At 51.2% G+C, this 22989-nt stretch overlaps 2 protein-coding genes across 2 annotated transcripts in view; one reads left to right on the forward strand and one right to left on the reverse strand.

Moving 5' to 3' along the window:
- Positions 1 to 447: 447 nt before the first annotated feature.
- Positions 448 to 20289, reverse strand: LOC140387646 (transmembrane protein 43-like). The gene is given in 11 exon segments (XM_072470843.1): positions 448 to 986; positions 2164 to 2281; positions 2876 to 2977; positions 4036 to 4110; positions 9171 to 9292; positions 13585 to 13655; positions 15077 to 15146; positions 15893 to 15942; positions 18950 to 19044; positions 20150 to 20211; positions 20214 to 20289. Coding segments are annotated over 11 exon segments (1041 nt in total). The 3' UTR covers positions 448 to 786.
- Positions 20290 to 20324: 35 nt separating this feature from the next.
- The window catches only part of LOC140387647 (mitochondrial intermembrane space import and assembly protein 40-like), a 29364-nt gene continuing 26699 nt past the window's right edge, over positions 20325 to 22989 (forward strand). Inside the window, exon 1 of the mRNA XM_072470844.1 lies at positions 20325 to 20385. Within this exon, the coding sequence (XP_072326945.1) occupies positions 20325 to 20385 (61 nt within the window). The remainder of the gene's footprint in view (positions 20386 to 22989) is intronic.

Consider the following 22989-nt stretch of genomic DNA (forward strand, 5'->3'; position numbering starts at 1 on the left):
CTTCACTGGAATGTTGATAAACGAGGACAGAAATGTGAGCGTGGGAGCCAGATGGTGAATTGGAATGTGACAAGCGACTGGAAGGTCAGGGACATGCTTCCCGACCGAGTGAAGATGTCCCGCAGAGGGGTCGCTCCGTCTGTGTTTAGTCTCCCCGATGTAGAGGGACCACATTGTGAGCAGCAAACACAGGCGTCCAAAATGAAAGAGTTGCATGTGAATCAATGGTTCACCTGGAAGGCGTGTTTGGGGTCTCGGATGGCGAGGAGGTAAAGTTGCAGGCGTTACACCCTCCGTGATTAGATGGGAAGGTGGATAGATTGCTTGTTTTATTTAAAAATACACTTGTTCATCACAAAAACGTGTTTCTTTGCCTCCTTCAAAATAATAGATTTGCGACCTCTGGCTGATCGGAGCCGCATGGCGATAAATCACTGAGCATTCAAAGATTGTCTCAAATTTTAATACTGAACATTTTTACTGAGAATTAGTGCTGGGGGCAGGTACACACACAAACCCAAAATTCAGGCACCACAGTTTGACCAATTTAGCCACAGCAGCAAGAGCTGGAAGGGCTTGGCCAGGGCAATTCAGAATAAACAGAACGGCAAAGGGGGAACATCGGAGTAAACTTGCTTCAGTGTCTCAGGTTTGTTGCAGGTATGTGAAATAACGTGAACGAGAACATTGGGTTTTTCCAACTGGCGGCTTGCTTCCCACAAAAGATGGGCGGACGGTCAGGAAGGGAGGAAGTGCCCGTATGGGCGGCTGTTTCTCCAACAGAGATCAGAGCATCTTCGGCCGGTGGCGGGACCTTGCGATCAGGATGGGCATAGCTGCCAGGATGCCCAGGAGCAGGGCCACCAGGGGACGATAGAAGATCCAGCCCATCGCCACGGTCAGCAGGGTCAGTGATGTCGCTACACACAGGCCAAAAACGGTCAATCCCAGGCTGACCAAGTCGCGGATGCCTGGGATCCAGTCCACTGCAGGAGGAAAACAGGGACAGCGTTACAAACGGAATCCAACGTAACTCAGCCCCAGCACTAGATACGCCCCCAGCCCCTTGGACCAGGAGCAGTCACAATGATCAAACACACTTGGAACCATACAAATGCACAAGGTTAAAACACACCGTACGAATATCAATACCGAGATCACATGACAAGTACCAGTGTTTATTTCCCATTTTAAAAATTTACCAATCAGAAATGTAGTGATCCACAGTGATTGATGCACCAGCCTAGGTTCCAGGTGAGATGCTGCACCACCAAAAAACTTCGTGTAGATAACCTTTAACCCCGATAACCTCTCACCCGGTGATACTCATATTTATTTGGTATCAGTACCCAAGGCACGCACACATAGAAAGCATCCTATCGGGCTGCATCAGAGCCTGGTATGGCAACTGCTCGGCCCAAGACCGCAAGAAACTTCAGAGAGTCGCGCACACAGCCCAGCCCATCACACGAACCTGCCTCCCATCCATTGACTCCATCTACACCTCCCGCTGCCTGGGGAAAGCGGGCAGCATAATCAAAGAACCCTCCTACCCGGCTTACTCACTCTTCCAACCTCTTCCACAGGGCAGGAGATCTAAAAGTCTGTTCGTGAACAGATTCAAAAACAGCTTCTTCCCCGCTGTTACCGAACTCCTAAACAACCCTCTTATGGACTGACCTGATTAACACTACACCCCTGTATGCTTCACCCGATGCCGGTGACTATGTATTTACATTGTGTACCTTGTGTTGCCCTATTATGTATTTTCTTTTCTTCCCATGTACTTAATGTTTGAGCTGCTCGCAGAAAAATACTTTTCACTGTATCTCGGTACACGTGACAATAAACAAATCCAATCCAACACATTGGTGTGCAAAGCAGAGTACCATCTCTGTTCCCAATGGGAATGGGTATTAGCACTACACTTTCTGAATCCTGTAATGGACATTTTGTGGAGCGGAGGAATAGTCCAGGGTGGCATCAGGAGACATTCTTTCCACTCATCGAGAACACAAATCAGGAACTCTCTTCAGGATGGTGACTGATGGTATAGGGAGGGAAACGGAGTGAGGTTCCAATCAACTCTAATCGTCAAACCGGACTGATAGACAACAGACAGAAATCCAGCAACAAACCCGGAGAGAGCAGGCCCTGGCTCACCCAGTGTGTGGAAAATCTTGGTCATGAGCTTAATGCCGACAAACATCAGCAGCCAACCAGCAAATCGCAGGGCCCAGGTTAGCATCGAATTGGCAGCATGCTCCTTTTCAAACACTTCCTGCAAGGTGAGGGATAGAATCAGTCAGCAATTAAACAGCGGATTTAACAATCTGATAATCAGTAGCTTCTGTTCTGGCCTGCCCATCTGCCCCCCCCCCCCCCCCCCCCCGGTTTCCCCCTCCAGTCTGCACTGCGCTGTTGGAGGGCAGACCCCCACAGGCCTCAGGAATTTCCCATGTACAGAACTGTAGGGTACCGTCTCTTGCAGGATACAATTCAAAACTACAGACTATAAAGATGGGACAGTTACTGATAAATCCAGTTGGGGAATTCAGGAGAAACGTCTTTATCCAGAGAGTGGTGAGGATGTGGAATTCGCTCTCACAGGGGGTAGCTGAAGTGAATAGTTTAGAGATACACAAGGTGAGACCGTTCAACATGAAAGGAATAGAAGGATTCGCTGATGGATACATGTTGTACCACGTGCGAGCGTAAACATTGGTAGAGACTAGATGGACCAAATGGCCGACTGCTGCAAACCTGACGTGTAGACTGAGGAGTCTGCACTATTTGCCTCGCACTGTGCCAAAGCAGGTGAGAAACAGAAATAAGAATGGTTAAACCCGTATCTGTTAACTATTTCAGTACTGACCACTGCTGACAGCGACCCTTCGTACAATAGCTCCAGAACGTTCCCAGATTGTGTCTGGTACGGAGTCAGCTGGTTCTCCTTCTGATGAGCCACGATGGTGACCTGCGGAGAGCAACCACATCACAACCAGTCAACAAACTCACCCCAACATAAAGCGGGAATTCTAACGGGCTCTTTCTCTGCATTTCTCCCTGTTCCTCCCAATTCAGAGGGACAATCTCCAGGGGTCTCTCCTTACCCTCCCTCCTGTAACTCTGGTTAAGGGATAAATATTGGCCACAACACAGAGGAGAGCTTCTCCCGCTCTTCTTAAAATTAACAGCCGTAGGATCATTTACAACCCCCCCCCCCCCCCCCTCCATGCTGAGCCTCTGATTAATGCCCCGTTTGAAAGGTTCCCCCCTCTGATAATGCAGCCTCCCCCTCAGTACAGCACGGCGGTGTCAGCCTGTATCATGTACTCAAGGCTCTGGAGTGGATCTTGAACCCACAACGTTCCGACTGCTCACCGGGTCATGGCTGAAATAATCATAATAATAATCGCTTATTGTCACAAGTCGGCTTCAATGAAGTTACTGTGAAAAGCCCCTAGTCGCCACATTCTGGCGCCTGTTCGGGGAGGCTGGGACGGGAATTGAACCCGCGCTGCTGGCCCTGTTCTGCATTACAAGCCAGCTATTTAGCCCTGTGGAGTGAGAAGGTAAGAGCCGGAACTTCAGTTCACGGTTAAATAAATCATCAAGAGATTGCAGATTGGAGTCACGTCTGCAGTCACTCGGATAGGCGAGTGCAGAAGCTATTCCAAGGGTTGAGGACCTCACAAAGGTGGAACGGACGGTGCAACTGAACAGATCAGAAGCTCCACGAGCATTGAAGCTAATCGAGGGCCAAGGGTTAGAGTGTTGGGAATTTCTCAAATGTCGCTGTAACTCACTTGGCCAAGAGTTTTTTTTCCCAGAGACAGGGAAAGTGGGAGGTTGAGAGATCAAAGTGTTACCTAGATTATGTGTTCAAGTCCCAGAGTGGGACCAACTCAGCCCAACTTGCATTCGTCCATCAACATACATGGGCCAGACTCCCGAGGAAGCCACATTCCCACGAGCCAACGTCACAGAGGGGAAGGGAGGGGAAAATAGAGAGCAATGGAAAATGGAACTTACCACATCAGGCCGGCCAAGGAAGGACCATTCTCCACTGAGCCCTGCGAAATGGAAGGAAACGCGGAGATCACCAACCTGGGAAATCAAGCATTAAAAGATTGTTAATGGCAACCGTTACTGATCTGGAACAGAAAGAGGTCATTCAGTAGTCAGAGCCTATCCCTTCTGACAGAGCACAACCAATGTTCCCTCTCACCTTCCTCAGAGAATGCAGACAATTTATTTAAGTGCACTTTCCCTTTACATTTTTTTGTAAATGTTTTACAATTTAAAGGCTTGTGTGCGGCCTGCAAGGAGATTTTCAGGTTTCTAGGTGGTCACACAGAGGGAACACTGATCACAACTCCTCTTATCTGTTGCGGGGAGTTCAGATGAATTCAAGGGTTTGTTGAGACAGGGAGAGCGAGGCGAGGAGGCATCGAAAAGTCTCTTCCCGTCACACAGGGTATCCTGCAATGGGGTGGCACAGTGGCTAGCACTGCTGCCTCACAGCGCCAGGGACCCAGGTTCAGTTCCAGCGTTGGGTGTCCGTGTGGAGTTTGCACGTTTCTCCCCATGTCTGTGTGGGTTTCGTCCGGGTGCTCCGGTTCCCCCCCACAACCCAAAGATGTGCAAGTTGGGTTGACTGACCTTGCTAAATTACCCCTTAGTGTCAGAAAGATGTGCAGGTTAGGTGGATTGGCCATTCTAAATTGTCATTAGTGTCCAAAAAGGTTAAATGGGGTTATTGGGATAAAGGGGATAGGGGGAGGCATGGGGCTTAAGTTGGGTGCTCTTTTTTCAAGGGCCGGTGCATACTCGATGGGCTGAATTGCCTCCTCCTGCACTGTAAATTCTATGAAATCTATGAAGGTAAGGTGGGCTCATGGGGTTACAGGGATAGGGTGGGGGCAGTGGGCATAGGTTGGGTGCTCTTTCAGAGGGTGGATGCAGACTCGATGGGCCGAATGGCCTGCTTCTGCACTGTAGCGGTTCTACAGTTCTATCCCTCTGTCCAGAAATACATTCACTGCACCATTCCCACTTCCCCACTCAATAAGGTCATTCGCGATGGCAGATTCTTCCGATGGTTCCGTGGCCGCTGTTCTGATGCCAAGAGGAACTGAGAACACTGCTGTCCGCTTGTTCTCGATCTGTCTGCTGGTGAACAGCGTAGTGATGATGCAGGGAAATGCCATGGAATATATCCACAGAAATCCTGGACTTTAAAAAGACCAGAATTTTATATTTTAAAATGGACACAAACTCCAAAGCTGGCTGAGAATGTGCAGTTAGCCCGTGATAGGAATATCTGCAGGCCTTTCGTAATGGATAATGGAACCCCCTCCCTTTGTTTCCAGACAAGGTCATTCTAAACCCCTCCAGGGACCAATCACCATCTCCGGAAAGACAAAGGAACATAATGAGAATCTCATCTCAAAGACCCTGGGTGTAATTGCCTCGATGGTCTGGTGTATCCGGGTTTCCAGGTGGAATATACAAAGAGGGCGTTAAAAGCTAGCTGAGAAACCTGCCCAGTGCCTGCCCGGTGCCTGCCCGGTGTCTGCCCGGTGCCTGCCCGGTGTCTGCCCGGTGCCTGCCCGGTGTCTGCCCGGTGCCTGCCCGGTGCCTGCCCGGTGTCTGCCCGGTGCCTGCCCGGTGTCTGCCCGCCCTGTCAGTCTGGGCTGTGAGGGAAAGCAGCTGCAAGTTTCCCAACCTGATACAGAAGCAGTACCCCCGCAAACAGGCAGTAGCGACCTTTCCAGCAATATCTAAAAGTCTCTCCCTGATTGGAGAAGTCAACCAGACAGCGAAAAGCCCACCCCCCCCCCAACACCACTCTTCACCCAGGTGTAAGTATCCCAGCCAGACGGTCACAAATCGAGAGGTCTCGACCGGATTTACAGCTTTCGGGAAACCCCACCTGGGGCTGGTTGTGACTTCGAGCTGTGTGTGTGTGGGGGGTGTTTATGTGGGGGATGGAGGAGATCCATCAGTCCGGATTTTGCCCCAGGGCTCACCTGTAGGAGGAAGAGGAGGTCAGTGGGTCCCTCGAGCCCGTCCACCTTTCTAAATAGAAAGACAGACCTGCATTTCTACAGCACCTTTCACAACACAGGATGTCTCAAAGCGTTTTATACCCAATAAAGTGTAGCCACGGCTGCAATATAGGAAACAGAGCAGCCACTTTACAGGCCGCAAGCTCCACAAGACCATAAGACATAGGAGCAGAATGGGCAGCACGGTAGCAGTGGTTAGCACAGTTGCTTCACAGCTCCAGGGTCCCAGGTTCGATTTCGGCTTGGGTCACTGTCTGTGCGGAGTCTGCACGTCCTCCCCGTGTCTGCGTGGGTTTCCTCCGGGTGCTCCGGTTTCCTCCCACAGTCCAAAGATGTGCAGGTTAGGTGGATTGGCCATGATAAATTGCCCTTAGTGTTGGGTGGGGTTACTGGGTTATGGGGATAGGGTGGAGGTGTTGACCTTGGGTAGGGTGCTCTTTCCAAGAGCCGGTGCAGACTCGATGGGCCGAATGGCCTCCTTCTGCACTGTAAATTCTAATGAGTATGAATTAGGCCACTCGGCCCATCGAGTCTGCTCCGCCATTCAATCATGGCTGATATTTTTCTCATCCCCATTCTCCTGCCTCCTCCCCATAACCCTGATCCCTTCATTAATCAAGAACCTATCTATCTCTGTCTTAAAGACACTCCGTGATTTGGCCTCCACAGCCTTCTGCGGCAAAGAGTTCCACAGATTCACCACCCTCTGGCTGAAGAAATTCCTCCTCATCTCTGTTTTAAAGGATCGTCCCTTTAACCTGAGATTGTGTCCTCTGCTTCTAGTTTTTCCTACAAGTGGAAACATCCTCTCCACGTCCACTCTATCCAGGCCTCGCAGTATCCTGTAAGTTTCAATAATATCCCCCCTCATCCTTCTGAACTCCAACGAGTACAGACCCAGAGTCCTCAACCATTCCCCATACGACAAGCTCTTCATTCCAGAGGCCATTCTTGTGAACCTCCTCTGGACCCTTTCCATGGCCAGCACATCCTTCCTTAGATACGGGGCCTAAAACTACTCACAGTACTCCAAATGGGGTCTGACCAGAGCCTCATACAGCCTCAGAAGTACATCCCTGGTCTTGTATTCTCGCCCTCTCGACATGAATGCGAACATTGCAGACTTTAGTGTGATCTAATCAGTTAATCTATTTTTGTGATATTTCTTGAGAGCTAAATATTGGCCAGGAAACTGGGGAGAACTCCCCCCGCTCCTCTTCAAAGTGGTGGCCAAGGAATACTTTACATCAGTCTGAGAAGGGAGACAGCTCGGCGATTTAACATCTCGGCTGTAAGACTGCAGCTCTGACAGTGCAGCACTCCCTCGGAAACCGCTCTGTAGGGTCAGCCTCCGTTTTCCTAATCAGGTCTCTGAAGTGGGACGCGATCGCACGACCCTCTGACTCAGGGACGGGAGTGCCTCCTCCTGTGCCATTGGCTGACACTATTCAGGATCAGCTCCATCTACCTGCCTTCAGCCACACACGAGGCAATCACAGATCAAACCCATCACTGCCTGACTGCTGGGTTGATGGGTACCCACATTGCTCAGCCGTTGACAAAGGACGGATAGTAATACATTTCCAAACAAAATAATGGAACCTGTGTGACCTCAGAATGCGTCGCGATGCTTCGCAACCAATTCAGTAGTTTGTGGAAGCTGTTATTGAAAATATGGAAAGATGTGTCATTTGAAACATGGAAGTCTGGCAATATCTGGTCTGGGAGAAACATGAGAGGATACAGGGAAAGATCCCACAAAGGGTTAACAGCAGCTGCCAGGGAAGGATTGTAAAATGCAGATATCCTTGGTCAAGCAGGCTTAGCAAACAAGACAAACAGGATTTGGAATGAAGCCAAAAACAATGGCCCACACCTTCATTGAAAGTAACTGTCTTAGTTATTAGCTGGAAAAGAATGGATGAGGTTCAGTTGAACTTGGTGATAATTCTAGGTGTGAAAATGTGCTAATACCAGGTAAATTAAAGAAAACTGGAGACTATCAGTCTACGAGAAACATAATTCAAAGCCAAAATCAAAGTCAAAATTGAGCTGAGGACACAATTGGAAAATAAAACTATAGAAATGACAGGAATTAAAAGTAACACCTCTTGAAACCAAAGCATTTTTGAATATCACAAAGGAAACACTGTAATCAGATCTATGAGATGAAGTTATGTCAAAATGAATACTTAGTTGGATTAGAAGGTTTAGATCAAAGATACTTTTTACAATCAAAGTGAAAAATGTTACTTTACAATAACGTCATAAAAACTTAATAACTGTTAGAAAAATATATAAACCCGAAGAAAGGGAACCAGAACGAGAACGAGAACCAGAGGGCGAGAGAGAGAGAGGGGAGAAGCAGAGTCAGATTACAGTCAGCTCGGCCATGGGAAAGGGACAGGGCAGAGCAGCCGAGCGAAAACAGCTAATACATCTAAGGCAGACTAGAACTTAAAGAGTCGGCAGAGTCAGCTCAGAGACAGCCAGCAGAGTCAGCTCTCACAGCTTGGTACATGGGAAAGATAGGACACAGCAACCGAGCTAACCAGCAAATACATCTAAAGAAGACCAGACTTTAAAGAAGATTGATTGTCAAGTTGGGCCTGAAGGTCCGTTCAACCAACCAGAAGGATCCAGAAGCAAGATCTTTTTCCTTTTCTGTAAAGACAGTGATTGCATCTTTTAAAAAGAGAAAAAATATATAATAATAAAATAACTTAAAAGTTTGAACCTGAAACAGTGGTTATTCCAAAGTCTACTTTACTTACTTAGCAATGCGGGACCCAGGATCGATGCTACTAAGTGGTAAGTAGATGAAATCTTCGGTGAAGGTATGGGTTATACCGGGGGATAACTTGAAAATATAGTTTGACCTGAATAGCACCCACTGAAGCCTGCATCGGAGTCGGGGAGTGAGAATCCCTGATCACCATTTAGAATGTCAGCCCTTTTTGGTATAGGGAGACTTCTAAGAATAGTGGTGAGTTTTCAAAAACAAAGCATAGTTACTATTGAGGGTGGGTGACAATGTTAGAGAGAAGGAGGTGAGTGCAGGGGCAGGTGGAGTACGAGGGGGGAGGGGTTACTCACCTCTGGCTTACTGGGGTTGATGCTGTGGTAAAAGTAATCATCTTGGACGACGATGTCTGCGTGAGGGCTCTCAAACTTGGCCAGCCTGATCCTTTTAAAGGTGTTGATCTTGTCAATTAGGCCTTAAAAAGAGCAAAGGGGAGACTCAAAGTAAGGCTCAGTAGAGGGACCCAGAGTGGGGGCTTCAGAAAACCCCCTTGGGTTCACGGACTCCAGGCTGGTTACTGACGACATGTAAAACAACACTGACCGTATTTTGCACCAGCTTTCGCTCGAGTCAGTTTGGGACCCGACATGCGAGTTGGCCGTTCGCCTCCACATCAGTGTAAAACAGCATTACAGAAAGGACAGCAGGCCATTCTGCCCAACATGTCTGGACTAGCTCGCTGAAAGATTTAACAAATTGATCTCACTCTCCCCATAAGTTCTGCAATTCTTTTCATTTTTAAATATTTATCTACATCCTTTTTGGAAGTTTTATTGAATCTGCTTCTACCGCTCTTTCCAAAAGCCCCTTCAGGATCACAACAACTCGCTGTGCAAAATACACATTTCCCTCATCTCCCCTTCTCGGCTTTTATCAATCATCTTACTGTGTCATCAGATTCAGACAGAATTACATTTCTATAGTGCCTGGAACATACCTTAGGCATTAGAGCCATTGCAGTACTTGTGAAATATAGTCATTGTGGGAACATGGCAGCCAATCTTCACAGAGCAAGATCCCACACCATGGGAGATCTGACAAAGAGTCACCCAAACTGGAAACGTTCGCTCCCTCCTCCGCAGAGGCTGGCAGACCTGCTGAGATTGTCCAGCATTTTCTGTTTTTCTTCCACATCATGGACCAGCATTTATTGCCCATCTCCAATTACCCTTCAGAAGGTGGGGGTGAGCTGCCTTCTTGAACCGTTGCAGTCTATGTGGTGTAGGTACACCCACCACGCTGTTAGGGAGGGACTTCCAGGCTGTTGCCCCAGCAACAGTGAAGGAGCGGCCAATATATTTCCAAGTCAGGGTGGTGAGTGACTTGGAGGGGAACCTCCAGGTGGTGGGGTTCCCAGGTATCTGCTGCTATTATCCTTCTAGATGGTAGAGATTGGAAGATGCTGTCAAAGGAGCCTTGATGAGTTGCTGCATTGCATCTTGTCGATGCTACGCACGGCTGATGCTGTGTGTAGATGGTGGAGGGAGTGAAATTTGCAAGTAATAGATGGGGTGCCAATCAAGCGGGGCTGCTTTGTCCTGGATGGTATCGAGCTTCTTGAGTGTTGTTGGAGCTGCGCTCATCCAGGCAAGTGGAGAGTATTCCATCACACTCCTGACTTGTGCCTTGTAGATGGTGGACAGGCTTTGGGGGGTCAGGAGGCGAGTTATTTTCTGCAGAATTCAAAACATGTTCTTGTAAGGGACTGGTTTAGCACAGTGGGCTAAACAGCTGGCTTGTAATGCAGAACAAGGCCAGCAGCGCGGGTTCAATTCCCGTACCAGCCTCCCCGAACAGGCGCCGGAATGTGGCGACTAGGGGCTTTTCACAGTAACTTCATTGAAGCCTACTTGTGACAATAAGCGATTATTATTATTGTAGCCATAGCATAGATACAGCGAGTCCAGTTCAGTTTCTGGTCAATGGTAACCCCCAGGGTGTTGATTGTGGGGGATTCAGCTACAGTTAAGCCATTAAATGTCAAGGACAATAGTTAGATTCTCACTTGTTGGAGATGGTCATTCCCCAGCACTTATATGGCGCGAATGTTACCTGCCATTTAACAGCCCAAGCCTGGATATTGTTCAGGTCTTGATGCCTTTGGACATGGGCTGCTTCGATATATGAGGAGTCGCGAATGGTCCTAAACATTGTGCAATAACGAGCGAACTTCCCCACTTCAGACCTAGAGGGAAGGTCTTTCATGCCTTGATGTCACCTTCACCTCACCTCGGCATTCAGCTCTTTTGTCCATGTTTGAACCAAGGCTCTAATGAGGTGAGCTGAGTGACCCTGGCAGAACCCAAACTGAGCGTCCGTGAGCAGGTTATTTCTGAGTAAGTGCCGCTTGACAGTCGAGAATATTCTGATCGGGCTGTAATTGGCTGGGTTGGATTTGTCCTGTTTCTTGTGTACAGGACACACCTGGGCAATTTTCCACATTGCCGGGTAGATGCCAGTGTTGTAGCTGTACTGGAACAGCTTGGCGAGGGGTGCGGCAAGTTCTGGAGCACAAGTCTTCAGTACTGTTGCCGGAATATTGTCAGGGCCCAGAACCTTTCCAGTAACTAGTGTCTTCAGCCGTTTCTTGATATCACGCGGAGTGAATCGAATTCACTCTGTGATGCTGGGACCTCCGGAGGAGACCGAGATGGATCATCCACTCGGCATTTCTGGCTGAAGATTGTTGCGAATGCCTCAGCCTCGTCTTTTGCACAGATGTGCTGGGCTCCTCCATCATTTGAGGATGGGGATTTGTGGAGCCTCCTCCTCCAGTGAGTTGTTTAATTGTCCACCACCATTCACAGCTGGATGTGGCAGGACTGTGGAGCTTAGATCTGATGCGTTCATTGTGGAATCGCTTAGCTCTGTCTGTTACTTGCTGCTTATGCTGTGTGACACACAAGTAGTCCTGTGTTGCAGCTTCACCAGGTTGACACCTCATTTTTCGGTGTGTCTGATGTTGCTCCCGGCACGCTCTCCTGCACTCTTCGCTGAACCAGGGTTGATCCCCTGACTGGGTGGTAATGGGGGAGTGGGGGAACCAGGATTGATCCCCTGGCTGGGTGGTAATGGGGGAGTGGGGGAATGCTGGGCCGTGAGGTTACAGATTGTGGCTGAGTACAATTCTGCTGCTGCTGACGGCCCCCCAGCGCCGCGTGGAGGCCCCACCTTGAGTTGCTACATCTGTTCAAAGTCTGTCCCATTTAGCGTGGTGGTAGTGCCACACAACAGGGTGGGTATCCGCAATGTGAAGACGGGACTTTGTCTCCACAAGGACTGTGCGGTGGTCACTGCTACCGATACTGTCAGGGACGGATACATCTGCAGCAGGCAGGCTGGTGAGGATGAGGCCAAGTATGTTTTCCCTCTTGTTGGTTCCCTCACCACCTGCTGCAGTCCCAGTCTGGCCGCTCTGTCCTTTAGGACCCGGCCCGCTCGGTCTGTGGTGGTACTGCCGAGCCTCTCTTGGTGATAGACACTGAAACCCCCTCACCCAGAACATATTCTGAGCCCTTGCCACCCTCAGTGCTTCCTCCAATGCGGTTCAACATGGATGAGAATGGATTAATCAGCTGATGGAGAGGGGGGGGGGGGTAATTGGCTAGACTAGATTCCTTGCCCACGTTCAGCTGGTGCCATGAGTCTTCATGAGATGACAAATGGGAACTCCCAGGAATAACTCCCTCCGGACGGTATCCCACTGCGCCGCCCACCTCCTCTTGCTGCGTCTGGCGCAACTGAACTCCAGCGAGCGCTTTCATGTTACCGCAAATTGCCAGCTACAAGCCAGGGCCGAGGGACATCTTCCCACTTCATTCTCAATGTTGAGCTTCTTTATTTAATCTCTCGGCAAAACCCCGCACAGTCTGAAATTAACCGACATATTGCTGACAACCTCAAATTAAACAAGGTTCTAGCGCGGAGGATTAAATGGCAGCTTGTGAATTCCCGACTGGTTTCGATTTGTGCCATCCCCACTCTCCCCTTCACCATTTTTACTTTGAGAAATTTATTATTAAATCATGAGGGGTTCCGGTGGCACAGTGGTTAGCACTGCTGCCTCACGGCGCCGAGGTCCCAGGTTCGATCCCGGCTCTGGGTCACTGTCCGTGTGGAGTTTGCACATTCTCCCCGTGACGGTAAGTGACGGCAGCGCGCAAACATTTTGGAAGAACAATGCCAGACAGCAGAGTGGACGGTAGCAAAGGCCTTAACAGGGTCAAAGGGTAGCGAGAGTGAGGGTTGCAGATAGCACTACTTTAATTATAATTCAATCATAATTTCTAAAACAGTTTAGAAAATGGCTCCAGGCTGGCTGGCTTTACCCAGCATTCTCGGCCTTTAGGACAGGGCTTCTCCGTGTCACCACTTGCATCGCTTTCCTCACTCCATCTGCTGTGTCTCCAAGATTGAAAAGGGTTAATTTGTACAGTCAGAATGCACAGGCAAGTCTTCTATTCCCGCAAGGCTGACAGTCAGCACTAATGGGATAAGTATGTGGTTCCTCTCCACTTTCTACCTTTGAAACTCTTCTCAAAACCCCAATCTTTCAGCAAATCTTACACTCGCCCCTTTCCGATCCCTCTCCTATCCTTTACCTATTTCTGCGTTTTCCTTCCCCACCCCCCCAGCCAACCAGCTTTGGGGAGTTTTCTACATCAAAAAGTCAAGGTCAAAACACAACTTCTCATTGATCTCACTTACCTTTAGAAAGGTGGAAATTGCCCACATTAACATCAGCGGCCACGGCTATGAACGATTCGACCGCCATTGAGCTAAGGTGGGAATAGCAGCAGATTAACTCTCAGATCAGAACAGTCAGTTACTGCCTGTTGGCAGGGCGGAGGTCACAAGGTGGTTTTAAAAAAAACTTCAATTTATATAATGTCTTTAACATGAGGGGGTGTCACGGTGGCGTGGTGGGTTAGCACTGCTGCCTCTCGGCGCCAAGATTCCAGGTTCGAATCCGGTCACTGTCCGTGTGGAGTTTGCACATTCTCCCCGTGTCTGCGTGGGTCTCACCCCCACAACCCAAAGATGCGCAGGCGAGGTGGATTGGCCCTTAATTAGAAAGAAATAATTGGGTGCTCTAAATTTATAGAAAAAAACATGAGGTTTCTGGGAGATTTTTTTGAAGCAAAGTGAAACGAAAGTGCGGCTCAAACAACACAAGAAGCTCGACACCACCCAGGACAAAGCAGCCCACCTTGATCGATTTTAAATATTCAACCCCTCCACCACCGACACACAGTGGCAGCCGTGTGCACCATCTACAAGATTCACTGAAGCAATTCACCAAGGCTCATTTGACAACCCACGACCACTACCGTCTAGAAGGACAAGAGCAGCAGATACCTGGGAACCCCACCACCTGGAGGTTCCCCTCCAAGTCACTCCCCACCCTGACTTGGAATTTTTTCTTTTTCTTTAATTAAGGGGCAATTTAGCGTGGCCAATCCACCTAACCTGCACATCTTTGGGTTGTGGGGGTGAAACCCACGCAGACACGGGGAGAATGTGCAAACTCCACACAGACAGTGACCCAGAGCGGGATTCAAACCCGGGCCTTCAGCCCCGTGAGGCAGCAGTGCTAACCACTGTGCCGCCCTCCGACTTGGAGATATATTCGCCGTTCCTTCACTGTCACTGGGTCAAAATCCTGGCTCTCCCTCCCTAACAGCACAGTGGGTGGACCCACACCACAGGGGACTGCAGCGGTCAAGAAGGCAGCTCACCCCACCTTCTCAAGGGCAATTAGGGATGGGCAATAAATGCCGGCCTGGCCAGCGACACACACATTCCATGAACGAATAAATTAAAAAAAATACTTGACACTGACCCAGACAAGGTGTTATTAGACAAGATAACCAAAAGCTTAGTTAATTATGCAAGTCTTAAGGAGCATATTGAAGGAGGAGAGTGGGTTTGAGAGTCAGGGAGGCTTGGTGGTGGAGGTGGGGCTTCGGGTCCAGACAGCTGAAGGTAGGGCTGCCAATGGGGGAGCAGTTATTTTGGGGGATGCCTATCCATGTAGGCCGAGGTAAAATAGAGCAACGCAAAGATCATGGGCTGGAGTATTTGAAAGCCCGTTGCTGTACTGTCCAGGAGAGGGCACATCCTGACAACTCTCTGCCAATTTGGTTCTGAGTGAACAGTCCGATCAGTAGATTTACTTCTCACTTCAGAAAGATCTTACCTTGGGTTGTTGTGTCCAATTTCACGATCAAAGCTCTTGCTCTTGACAACTTCTGACTTCCACTCGGTATCTGAACAGCAAACGTTGTGGATATAATCTCCTGAGTGATGTTAGCGACATTCTGATTATGTTAGTCACCGTTTGTGTCTCCCCAAATAATTGAATCTTTATTTTTATTTTCAAGTCCCTCCATAGCCTTTGGCCTTGTCCCTCGCCGTCACTGAAACCTCCTTCCAGCCCAGCCACCGTCCGAGATCCCTGCGCTCCTCCAATCCTGGCCTCTGCAGCATTTCCAATTCTATTTGCTCCACCGATTTGCAGCCATACCTTCAGCTCCCTGCCCCCCGAGCTCTGGAGTTCCATCCCCTCTCCAACGCTCTCCCCCCTCCCCCTTTAAGTTGCTTCTTAAAACCCCCTCCCTGAAGAGGCTGCAGAGAGAAGGAGAGTGAGGCTGTGAAGGAATTAAACTCTGCGTTTAACTCAGCTTGGCCTGAACCAACGTTTATGAAATGAAAATCGCTTATTGTCACAAATGAAGTTACTGTGAAAAGCCCTAGTCGCCACATTCCGGCGCCTGTTTGGGGAGGCTGATACGGGAACTGAACCGTGCTGCTGGCCTGCCTTGGTCTGCTTTAAATGCCAGCTATTTAGCCCAGTGTGCTAAACCAGCAAAAACCCGAAAGAAACTTTCTGGCATTAAAGGAATAAGTTGTGCATCACAGCAAGGCGCTCATATCACTTGACTCAACAGCGAGCGATGCCACAGAAGCGGTGTTAGTGTTGCACTGATTCAGTCTCTGATCGATTGGGACTTACTGTAGGAATATTTAGTCTCTGTCTTCTTCTCCCCATTCTCTTCATAGTCTCTATGGATAAAATTGCAGCAATTAATTCCTCGGACTCACTGCTCAGCGAAATCTACGAAACGTAAGCGGCCTTTCATGCCCGTTTCTCCTCCCCACCAAACCCTTCTCCCTTCACCTCCCGAGGATCCCAGGCAATATCCGACAGAATGCAGGACAGGCTGGAGGGGCTGAATGGACTCCTCCTGTGCCGAGGTTCACTGGGTTACGTGGAGTCTGGAGCACGCAAACAGACCATTCGACCCAACTGGTTAATGCTGGTGCTTATGCTCGTCACGAGTTGCCCTCCTCTGCCATCTTACCCCAATGCATCAATTCCCTTTACTCTGGTGCGTTTACCCAGATTCCCCTTCCATGTGCTGGGGTAGTGCAGATTTGAAATAGTTCCGAAGAGTCGCGGTCCGAAAAGGACCAAATGCTGGCACGTGGATGACACATTCTCCCCACTCCCCGTGGGAGCGAGTCCCACATTATCCCCACTCCCTGTGGAGCGAGTCCCACATTCTCCCCACTCCCTGTGGGAGCGAGTCCCACATTCTCCCCACTCCCTGTGGGAGCGAGTCCCACATTCTCCCCATTCCCTGTGAGAGCGAGTCTCACATTCTCCCCACTCTCTGTGGGAGCGAGTCCCACATTCTCCCCACTCTTTGAGGGAGCGAGTCCCACATTCTCCCCACTCCCTGTGGGAGCGAGTCCCACATTCTCCACACTCCCCATTCGGAGCGAGTCCCACATTCTCCCCACTCCCTGTGGGAGCAAGTCCCACATTCTCCCCACTCCCTGTGGGAGCGAGTCCTACATTATCCCCACTCCCTGTGGGAGCGAGTTCTACATTCCCCCCCCACTCCCCGTGGGAGCGAGTCCCACATTCTCCCCACTCCCCGTGGGAGCGAGTCCTACATTCTCCCCAGTCTCTGTGGGAGCGAGTCCCACATTCTCCCCACTCTCTGTGGGAGCGAGTCCCACATTCTCCCCACTCTCTGTGGGAGAGAGTCCCACATACTCCCCACTCCCTGTGGGAGCTAGTCCCACATTCTCCCCACTCCCTGTGGGAGCGAGTCCCACATACTCCCCACTCCCTGTGGGAGCTAGTCCCACATTCTCCCCACTCCCTGTGGGAGCGAGTCTTACATTCTCCCCACTCTCTGTGGGAGCGAGTCCCACATTCTCCCCACTCTCTGTGGGAGCGAGTCCCACATTCTCCCCACTCCCTGTGGGAGCGAGTCCCACATTCTCCCCACTCCCTGTCGGAGCGAGTGCCACATTCTCCCCACTCTCTGTGGGAGCGAGTCCCACATTCTCACCACTCCCTGTCGGAGCGAGTGCCACATTCTCCCCACTCCCCGTGGGAGCGAGTTCCACATTCTCCCCACTCCCCGTGGGAGCGAGTTCCACATTCTCCCCACTCCCTGTCGGAGCGAGTGCCACATTCTCCCCACTCCCTGTGGAGCGAGTCCCACATTCTCCCCACTCTCTGTGGGAGCGAGTCCCACATTCTCCCCACTCCCTGTGGAGCGAGTCCCACATTCTCCACACTCCCTGTCGAGCGAGTGCCACATTCTCCCCACTCTCTGTGGGAGCGAGTCCCACATTCTCCCCACTCCCTGTGGGAGCGAGTCCCACATTCTCCCCACTCCCTGTGGGAGCGAGTCCCACATTCTCCCCACTCCCTGTCGGAGCGAGTGCCACATTCTCTCCCACTTCCTGTGGGAGCAAATCCCACATTCTCCCCACTCCCTGTGGGAGCGAGTCCCACATTCTCCACACTCCCTGTCGGAGCGAGTGCCACATTCTCCCCACTCCCCGTGGGAGCGAGTCCCACATTCTCCCCACTCTCTGTGGGAGCGAGTACCACATTCTCACCACTCTCTGTCGGAGCGAGTGCCACTTTCTCCCACTCCCTGTGGGAGCGAGTCCCACATTCTCACCACTCCCTGTGGGAGCGAGTTTCACATTCTCCCCACTTCCTGTGGGAGCAAATCCCACATTCTCCCCACTCCCCGTGGGAGCGAGTCCCTCATTCTCCCCACTCCCCGTGGGAGCAAGTCCCACATTCTCCCCACTCCCCGTGGGAGCGAGTCCCACATTCTCCCCACTCCCTGTGGGAGCGAGTCCCACATTCTCCCCACTCCCCGTGGGAGTGAGTCCCACATTCTCCCCACTCCCTGTGTGGAAGATTTTCCACTCTTGCTGTGTATCCCCATCACCACCATGTCACAGTTTACGATGCTGATGCAGCTTCTGTCCAGATTCAGCAGAGCGACTGGCTGATACCCAGCGATGGAGTCCGAGTCTCAAATCCAGTCAGCTTTCAGGACTGTAAATGGTTGATGTACAAAGTGAACGTTCTGAATCTGTGCTGGAATGGGGGACAAATATCGACAAAGCCTTGACAAGCCTCTTGTCCTTTTCTTTCTGTTCACCGAATGTTTCAAACATCTTCTCTGACACCAATGGTGACAGGACATTAAAAAATCCCGAGGACGTGTAAGTCGCTATAGAAATGCCAGTGCTTTAGAAAGCATTTATATGAATTATGAGCCCAATAGGCCATTCAGCCCCTCGAGCTGCTACGCCATTCGACAAGACTATGGCGCCTGATCATTACCTAAACCAATTCCTGATTGCCCCTTAAACCCTTCGACTCCTTGTCAATCTGTCAGACTCAATGACCCCCCCCCCCACTGCTCTCGGGACAAGAAAGTTCCACAGACTAGCCACCCTCTGCTCACATCTGTCTTAACTGGGAGCCCCCTTATTGTTAAACCGTGTCCCCTGGGCCTCCCCCTCGAGGGGAAACAGCCTCTCAGCACCTGTCAAATCCCCGTCAGGACCTTATCTATTTCCATCAGATCACCTCTCATTCTTCTAAACTCCAATGGATGTGGGCCCATCCCGCTCAACCTATCCTCAACCCCCCACTCCCCGGGGAATCAGCCGGGTGAACCGGAGAGACAATCCTCCCTGTTTGAATCCCGCCCCCCCCCCCTCCCGCTCCACCAGCACTGACCTCGAATCACCATATTCCACCCACTGGTACATTTCCACACGGCGTTGTAGCTTCACCACGTGGAGCGAGATCCCGTAGTTTGGGTCAAAAAGTGGCTGCGAGAGAGAGGAAAACGCAACAAAATCAAACATGGAGCTGCCGAGGGTGACATAACAGGTCGAAAAATTGGATTTAAATGGAGTTTTAAGACATCTTAAAGATGAAAGTGATGTTCGGAGGGAGGGGGAATTGGGGGGGGGGGGGGGGGGGGGGGCGAGGGATTGGGAATTCCATCGGGACCCAAACAGCTGAAGGCACGGCCGCCAATGGTGCAGCAATTAAATTCGAGGATGCTCCAGAGGTCACAACTGGAGGAGGGCAGAGATCTCAGAGGGCTGAGGAAGATTGAAGAGATAGGGAGGGGGGGGTGAAGCCACGAAGGGATTTCAACTCAAGGATGGGTATTTTAGTGTGCTTTTGGACTAGGAACCAATCAAGGTCGTGCTGGGGTTAACAAGCCCTCCAAGACGCAACTCAAACCCCCAGCCAGAAAAGCAAAATACTGCGGATGCCGGGAATGGCAAATACTAACAATGAATTCAGGGTGTCTGGCAGAACCTGTGGAGACAGAAACAGAGTTAACCATTCCTGTCTGCGTGATCCTCTTCCGGGTTCAAGAGAGAGAGAAAAATGCGATGGATTTTATACTGTGGAAGAGGGGGTGCAGCAGCTGGAAGAGGGGAAGGTTTGTGTGGGCTGCGAGAGATTGCAACAAAGATGTTGAGGGCACAAGATAAAGAAGGTATTAATGGTAAGGAGTACAGATAGTGGCATAAAGTTTGTGTTAATAGGAGAACAAATCAGCAAGTGGGTTATTTGTGAAGGGGAAGGAAATGGGGAGAATGGACAATATCACAAATGATAATTGAGGAGTAACATCGCCCATTGCACCGGGCAGCTATTACACCAGCGAGATGGGACCCCACCCCCACCTTCCTCCCCAGCCTCTAAGCAGTCCTCTCCCCTATTCGTCCCTCTCCCACCCACCCCCTAAATCCTCCTCCTCCCACCTCCACCCCCTCCCCTCCCCCCCATCTCGCTCACTGAATTCCCCACTCCGTCACCCGCACTAGCCTCTTACACGGAGCCTCCCCAGGTTTAATTTGTCCCGCTTTGGGATTTGAACGCAGTACCCTCAGGAACAGAGTATTCCTCACTCACCTGCAGCGTCATAAGGGATCCCGATAGATGCACCAGTTTGCCGTCATTCTGAGGTAATGGTGTGAAGCATCGTTCAAGGACGTCACAAGGGAAAGGCCCTCGTCCAGGGAATTCTGAGTTGTGACACACCTTCCCTGCATGAGAAAGAGGGTTTTGGAAGGGATGTAGAGGCGAAATGGGAATAAAGGAAAACTCACTTAACTTTCACAACAGCGTTATTGTGGGGGGCTCCGTAGGTACAACGTTTCTAGGTTTGGTGGGGGAGGGTGATAGCTGATCTGGCAAGGTGGGATGGTCTCCCTCTGTCGCTGGCGGGTCAGGTACAGGCGGTTAAAATGAATGTGTTGACACAATTTCTGTTTATTTTCCAGTGCTGCCGATTTTCCTGTCAAAGGCAATTTTTAAGAGAGATTGAGGGAAGGATTACCACGTTCATATGGGGAGGGAGGTAGCCAGAGTGAGAAAGGTGCTGCTACAGAGGGGAAGGCAGGCAGGGGTTTGGGTCTTCCGAACCTGATGTATTACTACTGGGCGGCGAAACGACAACGGGGAGATGCAGGTGGGGGTAGTCTGGGAGGCGTTGAAGGCGGTGGACAGGGGAGAGCTAATCTCCATTAGGGCCCACAAGGAGAAGAGAGAGGGGAGGGAGAGGGAGAGGTTGGTGGGGAGATTTTAAGGGTGGACAGGAGTTATGCAGAGGCCGAGGAGGGACTACTCAGGGAGAGGCGGAACCTCCAGTCGGGAATTCGACCCGTTGACCACGGGGAAAGCAGAGGCACAATGGAGGAAAGCGCAGGGGCGAAGTATGAGTATGGGGAGAAGGCGAGTCGGATGCTGGCACATCAGCTTCGTAAGAGGGAGGCAGCGAGGGAGATTGGTGGAGTTAAGGATAGAGGGGGGAATACGGTGCGGAGTGCGGTGAGAATAAACGAGGTATTTTGGGACTTCTATGGGGATCTGTACAGGTCTGAGCCCCCAGCGGGGGGGGGAGGGGATGCAACGATTCCTAGATCAGCTGAGGTTCCCGAGGGTGGGGGAGGAGCAGGTGGCTGGTTTAGGGGCGCCGATTGGGCTGGAGGAGCTGGTTAAAGGATTGGGGAGCATGCAGGCGGGGAAGGCCCCGGGGCCGGATGGGTTCCCGGTTGAATTCTACAGGAATACATGGACCTGCTGGGCCCGTTGCGAGTGAGGACTTTTAACAAGGCGAGGGAGGGGGGGACCTTGCCCCCGATGTCCAGGGCGCTGATTTCTTTGATCTTGAAGCGGGACAAGGATCCATTGCAATGTGGGTCGTATAGACCGATCTCGCTCCTCAATATTGACGCTAAGTTGCTGGCGAAGGTGCTGGCTACGAGAATTGAGGACTGTGTCCCGGGGGTGATTCATGAGGACCAGACGGGATTTGTGAAGGGTAGGCAGCTGAATACAAATCTGTGGAGGCTCCTCAATGTGATTATGATGCCCTCGGTGGAGGGGGAAGCGGAGGTAGTGGCAGCTATGGACGCGGAGAAGGCCTTTGATCGGGTGGAGTGGAGTATCTTTGGGAAGTGCTGCGGAGGTTTGGGTTCGGGGAGGGGTTCATCAGTTGGGTCAGGCTGCTATATAGAGCCCGTGGCGAGTGTGGCCACGAACCGGCGGAGGTCGGAGTACTTTCGGCTGTACCTGGGGACGAGGCAGGGGTGCCCCTTATCCCCTTGTTGTTTGCACTGGCAATTGAGCGCTGGCCATGGCACTGAGGGAGTCCAGGAAATGGAGGGGATTGGTCCGGGGGGGAGAGGAACACCGGGTGTCGTTGTATGCCGATGACCTGTTGCTGTATGTCGCGGGACCCAGTGGAGGGGATGGCGGAGGTCATGCGGATCCTGAGGGAGTTTTGGGGACTTTTCGGGCTATAGCTCAACGAGGGAAGAGTGAGCTCTTTGTGGTGCATTCAGGGGACCAGGGAAGGGGGATAGACGAGCTACCGCTGAAGAGGGCGGAACGGAGCTTTCGGTACCTCAGGATCCAAGTAGCTCAGGAGTTGGGGGGCCCTGCACAAACTCAATTTGTCACGGTTGGTGGAGCAGATGGAGGAGGACTTAAAAGATGGGATATGCTGCCACTCTCACTGACGGGTAGGGTGCAGTCAGTAAAAATGACAGTCCTTCCGAGGTTTCTCTTTGTGTTCCAGTGCCTTCCCATTCTGATCCCCAAGGCCTTTTTCAAACGAGTAAGCAGGAGCATCATGGGATTTGTGTGGGCGAATAAGACCCCGAGGGTGAAGAGGGTGTTTCTGGAGCTTAGCAGGGACAGGGGGGGGCTGGCGCTGCCGAATCTGTGTGGCTATTATTGGGCAGCCAACGTGGCGATGATCCGTAAGTGGGTAATGGAGGGAGAGGGGCGGCGTGGAAGAGGTTAGAGATGGAGTCCTGTGTGGGCACGAGCCTGAGGGCGCTGGTGACGGCACCGCTGCCACTCTCGCCGACAAGGTACACCACGAGTCCGGTTGTGGCGGCGACGCTGACGATCTGGGGGCAGTGGACGCGACACAGGGGCGAGGTGGGAGCCTCGGTTTGGTCCCCGATTCGAGACAACCTTCGGTTCGTCCCGGGAAGGATGGATGGGGGATTCGGAGCTGGCATCGGGCAGGGATTAGAAGATGAGGGACCTGTTCATCGATGGGACGTTTGGGAGCCTAGGGGCGTTGGAGGAGAAGTTTGGGCTACCCCGAGAAACACTTTCAGGTACATGCAAGTCAGGGCGTTTGTGAGGCGGCAGGTGAGGGAATTCCCGCTGCTTCCGGCACAGGGGATCAGGACAGGGTGATTTTGGGTGTATGGGTTGGAGAAGGCAAGGTTTTG

Source organism: Scyliorhinus torazame, chromosome 13, assembly GCF_047496885.1.
Source record: "Scyliorhinus torazame isolate Kashiwa2021f chromosome 13, sScyTor2.1, whole genome shotgun sequence".
Taxonomy (NCBI): domain Eukaryota; kingdom Metazoa; phylum Chordata; class Chondrichthyes; order Carcharhiniformes; family Scyliorhinidae; genus Scyliorhinus; species Scyliorhinus torazame.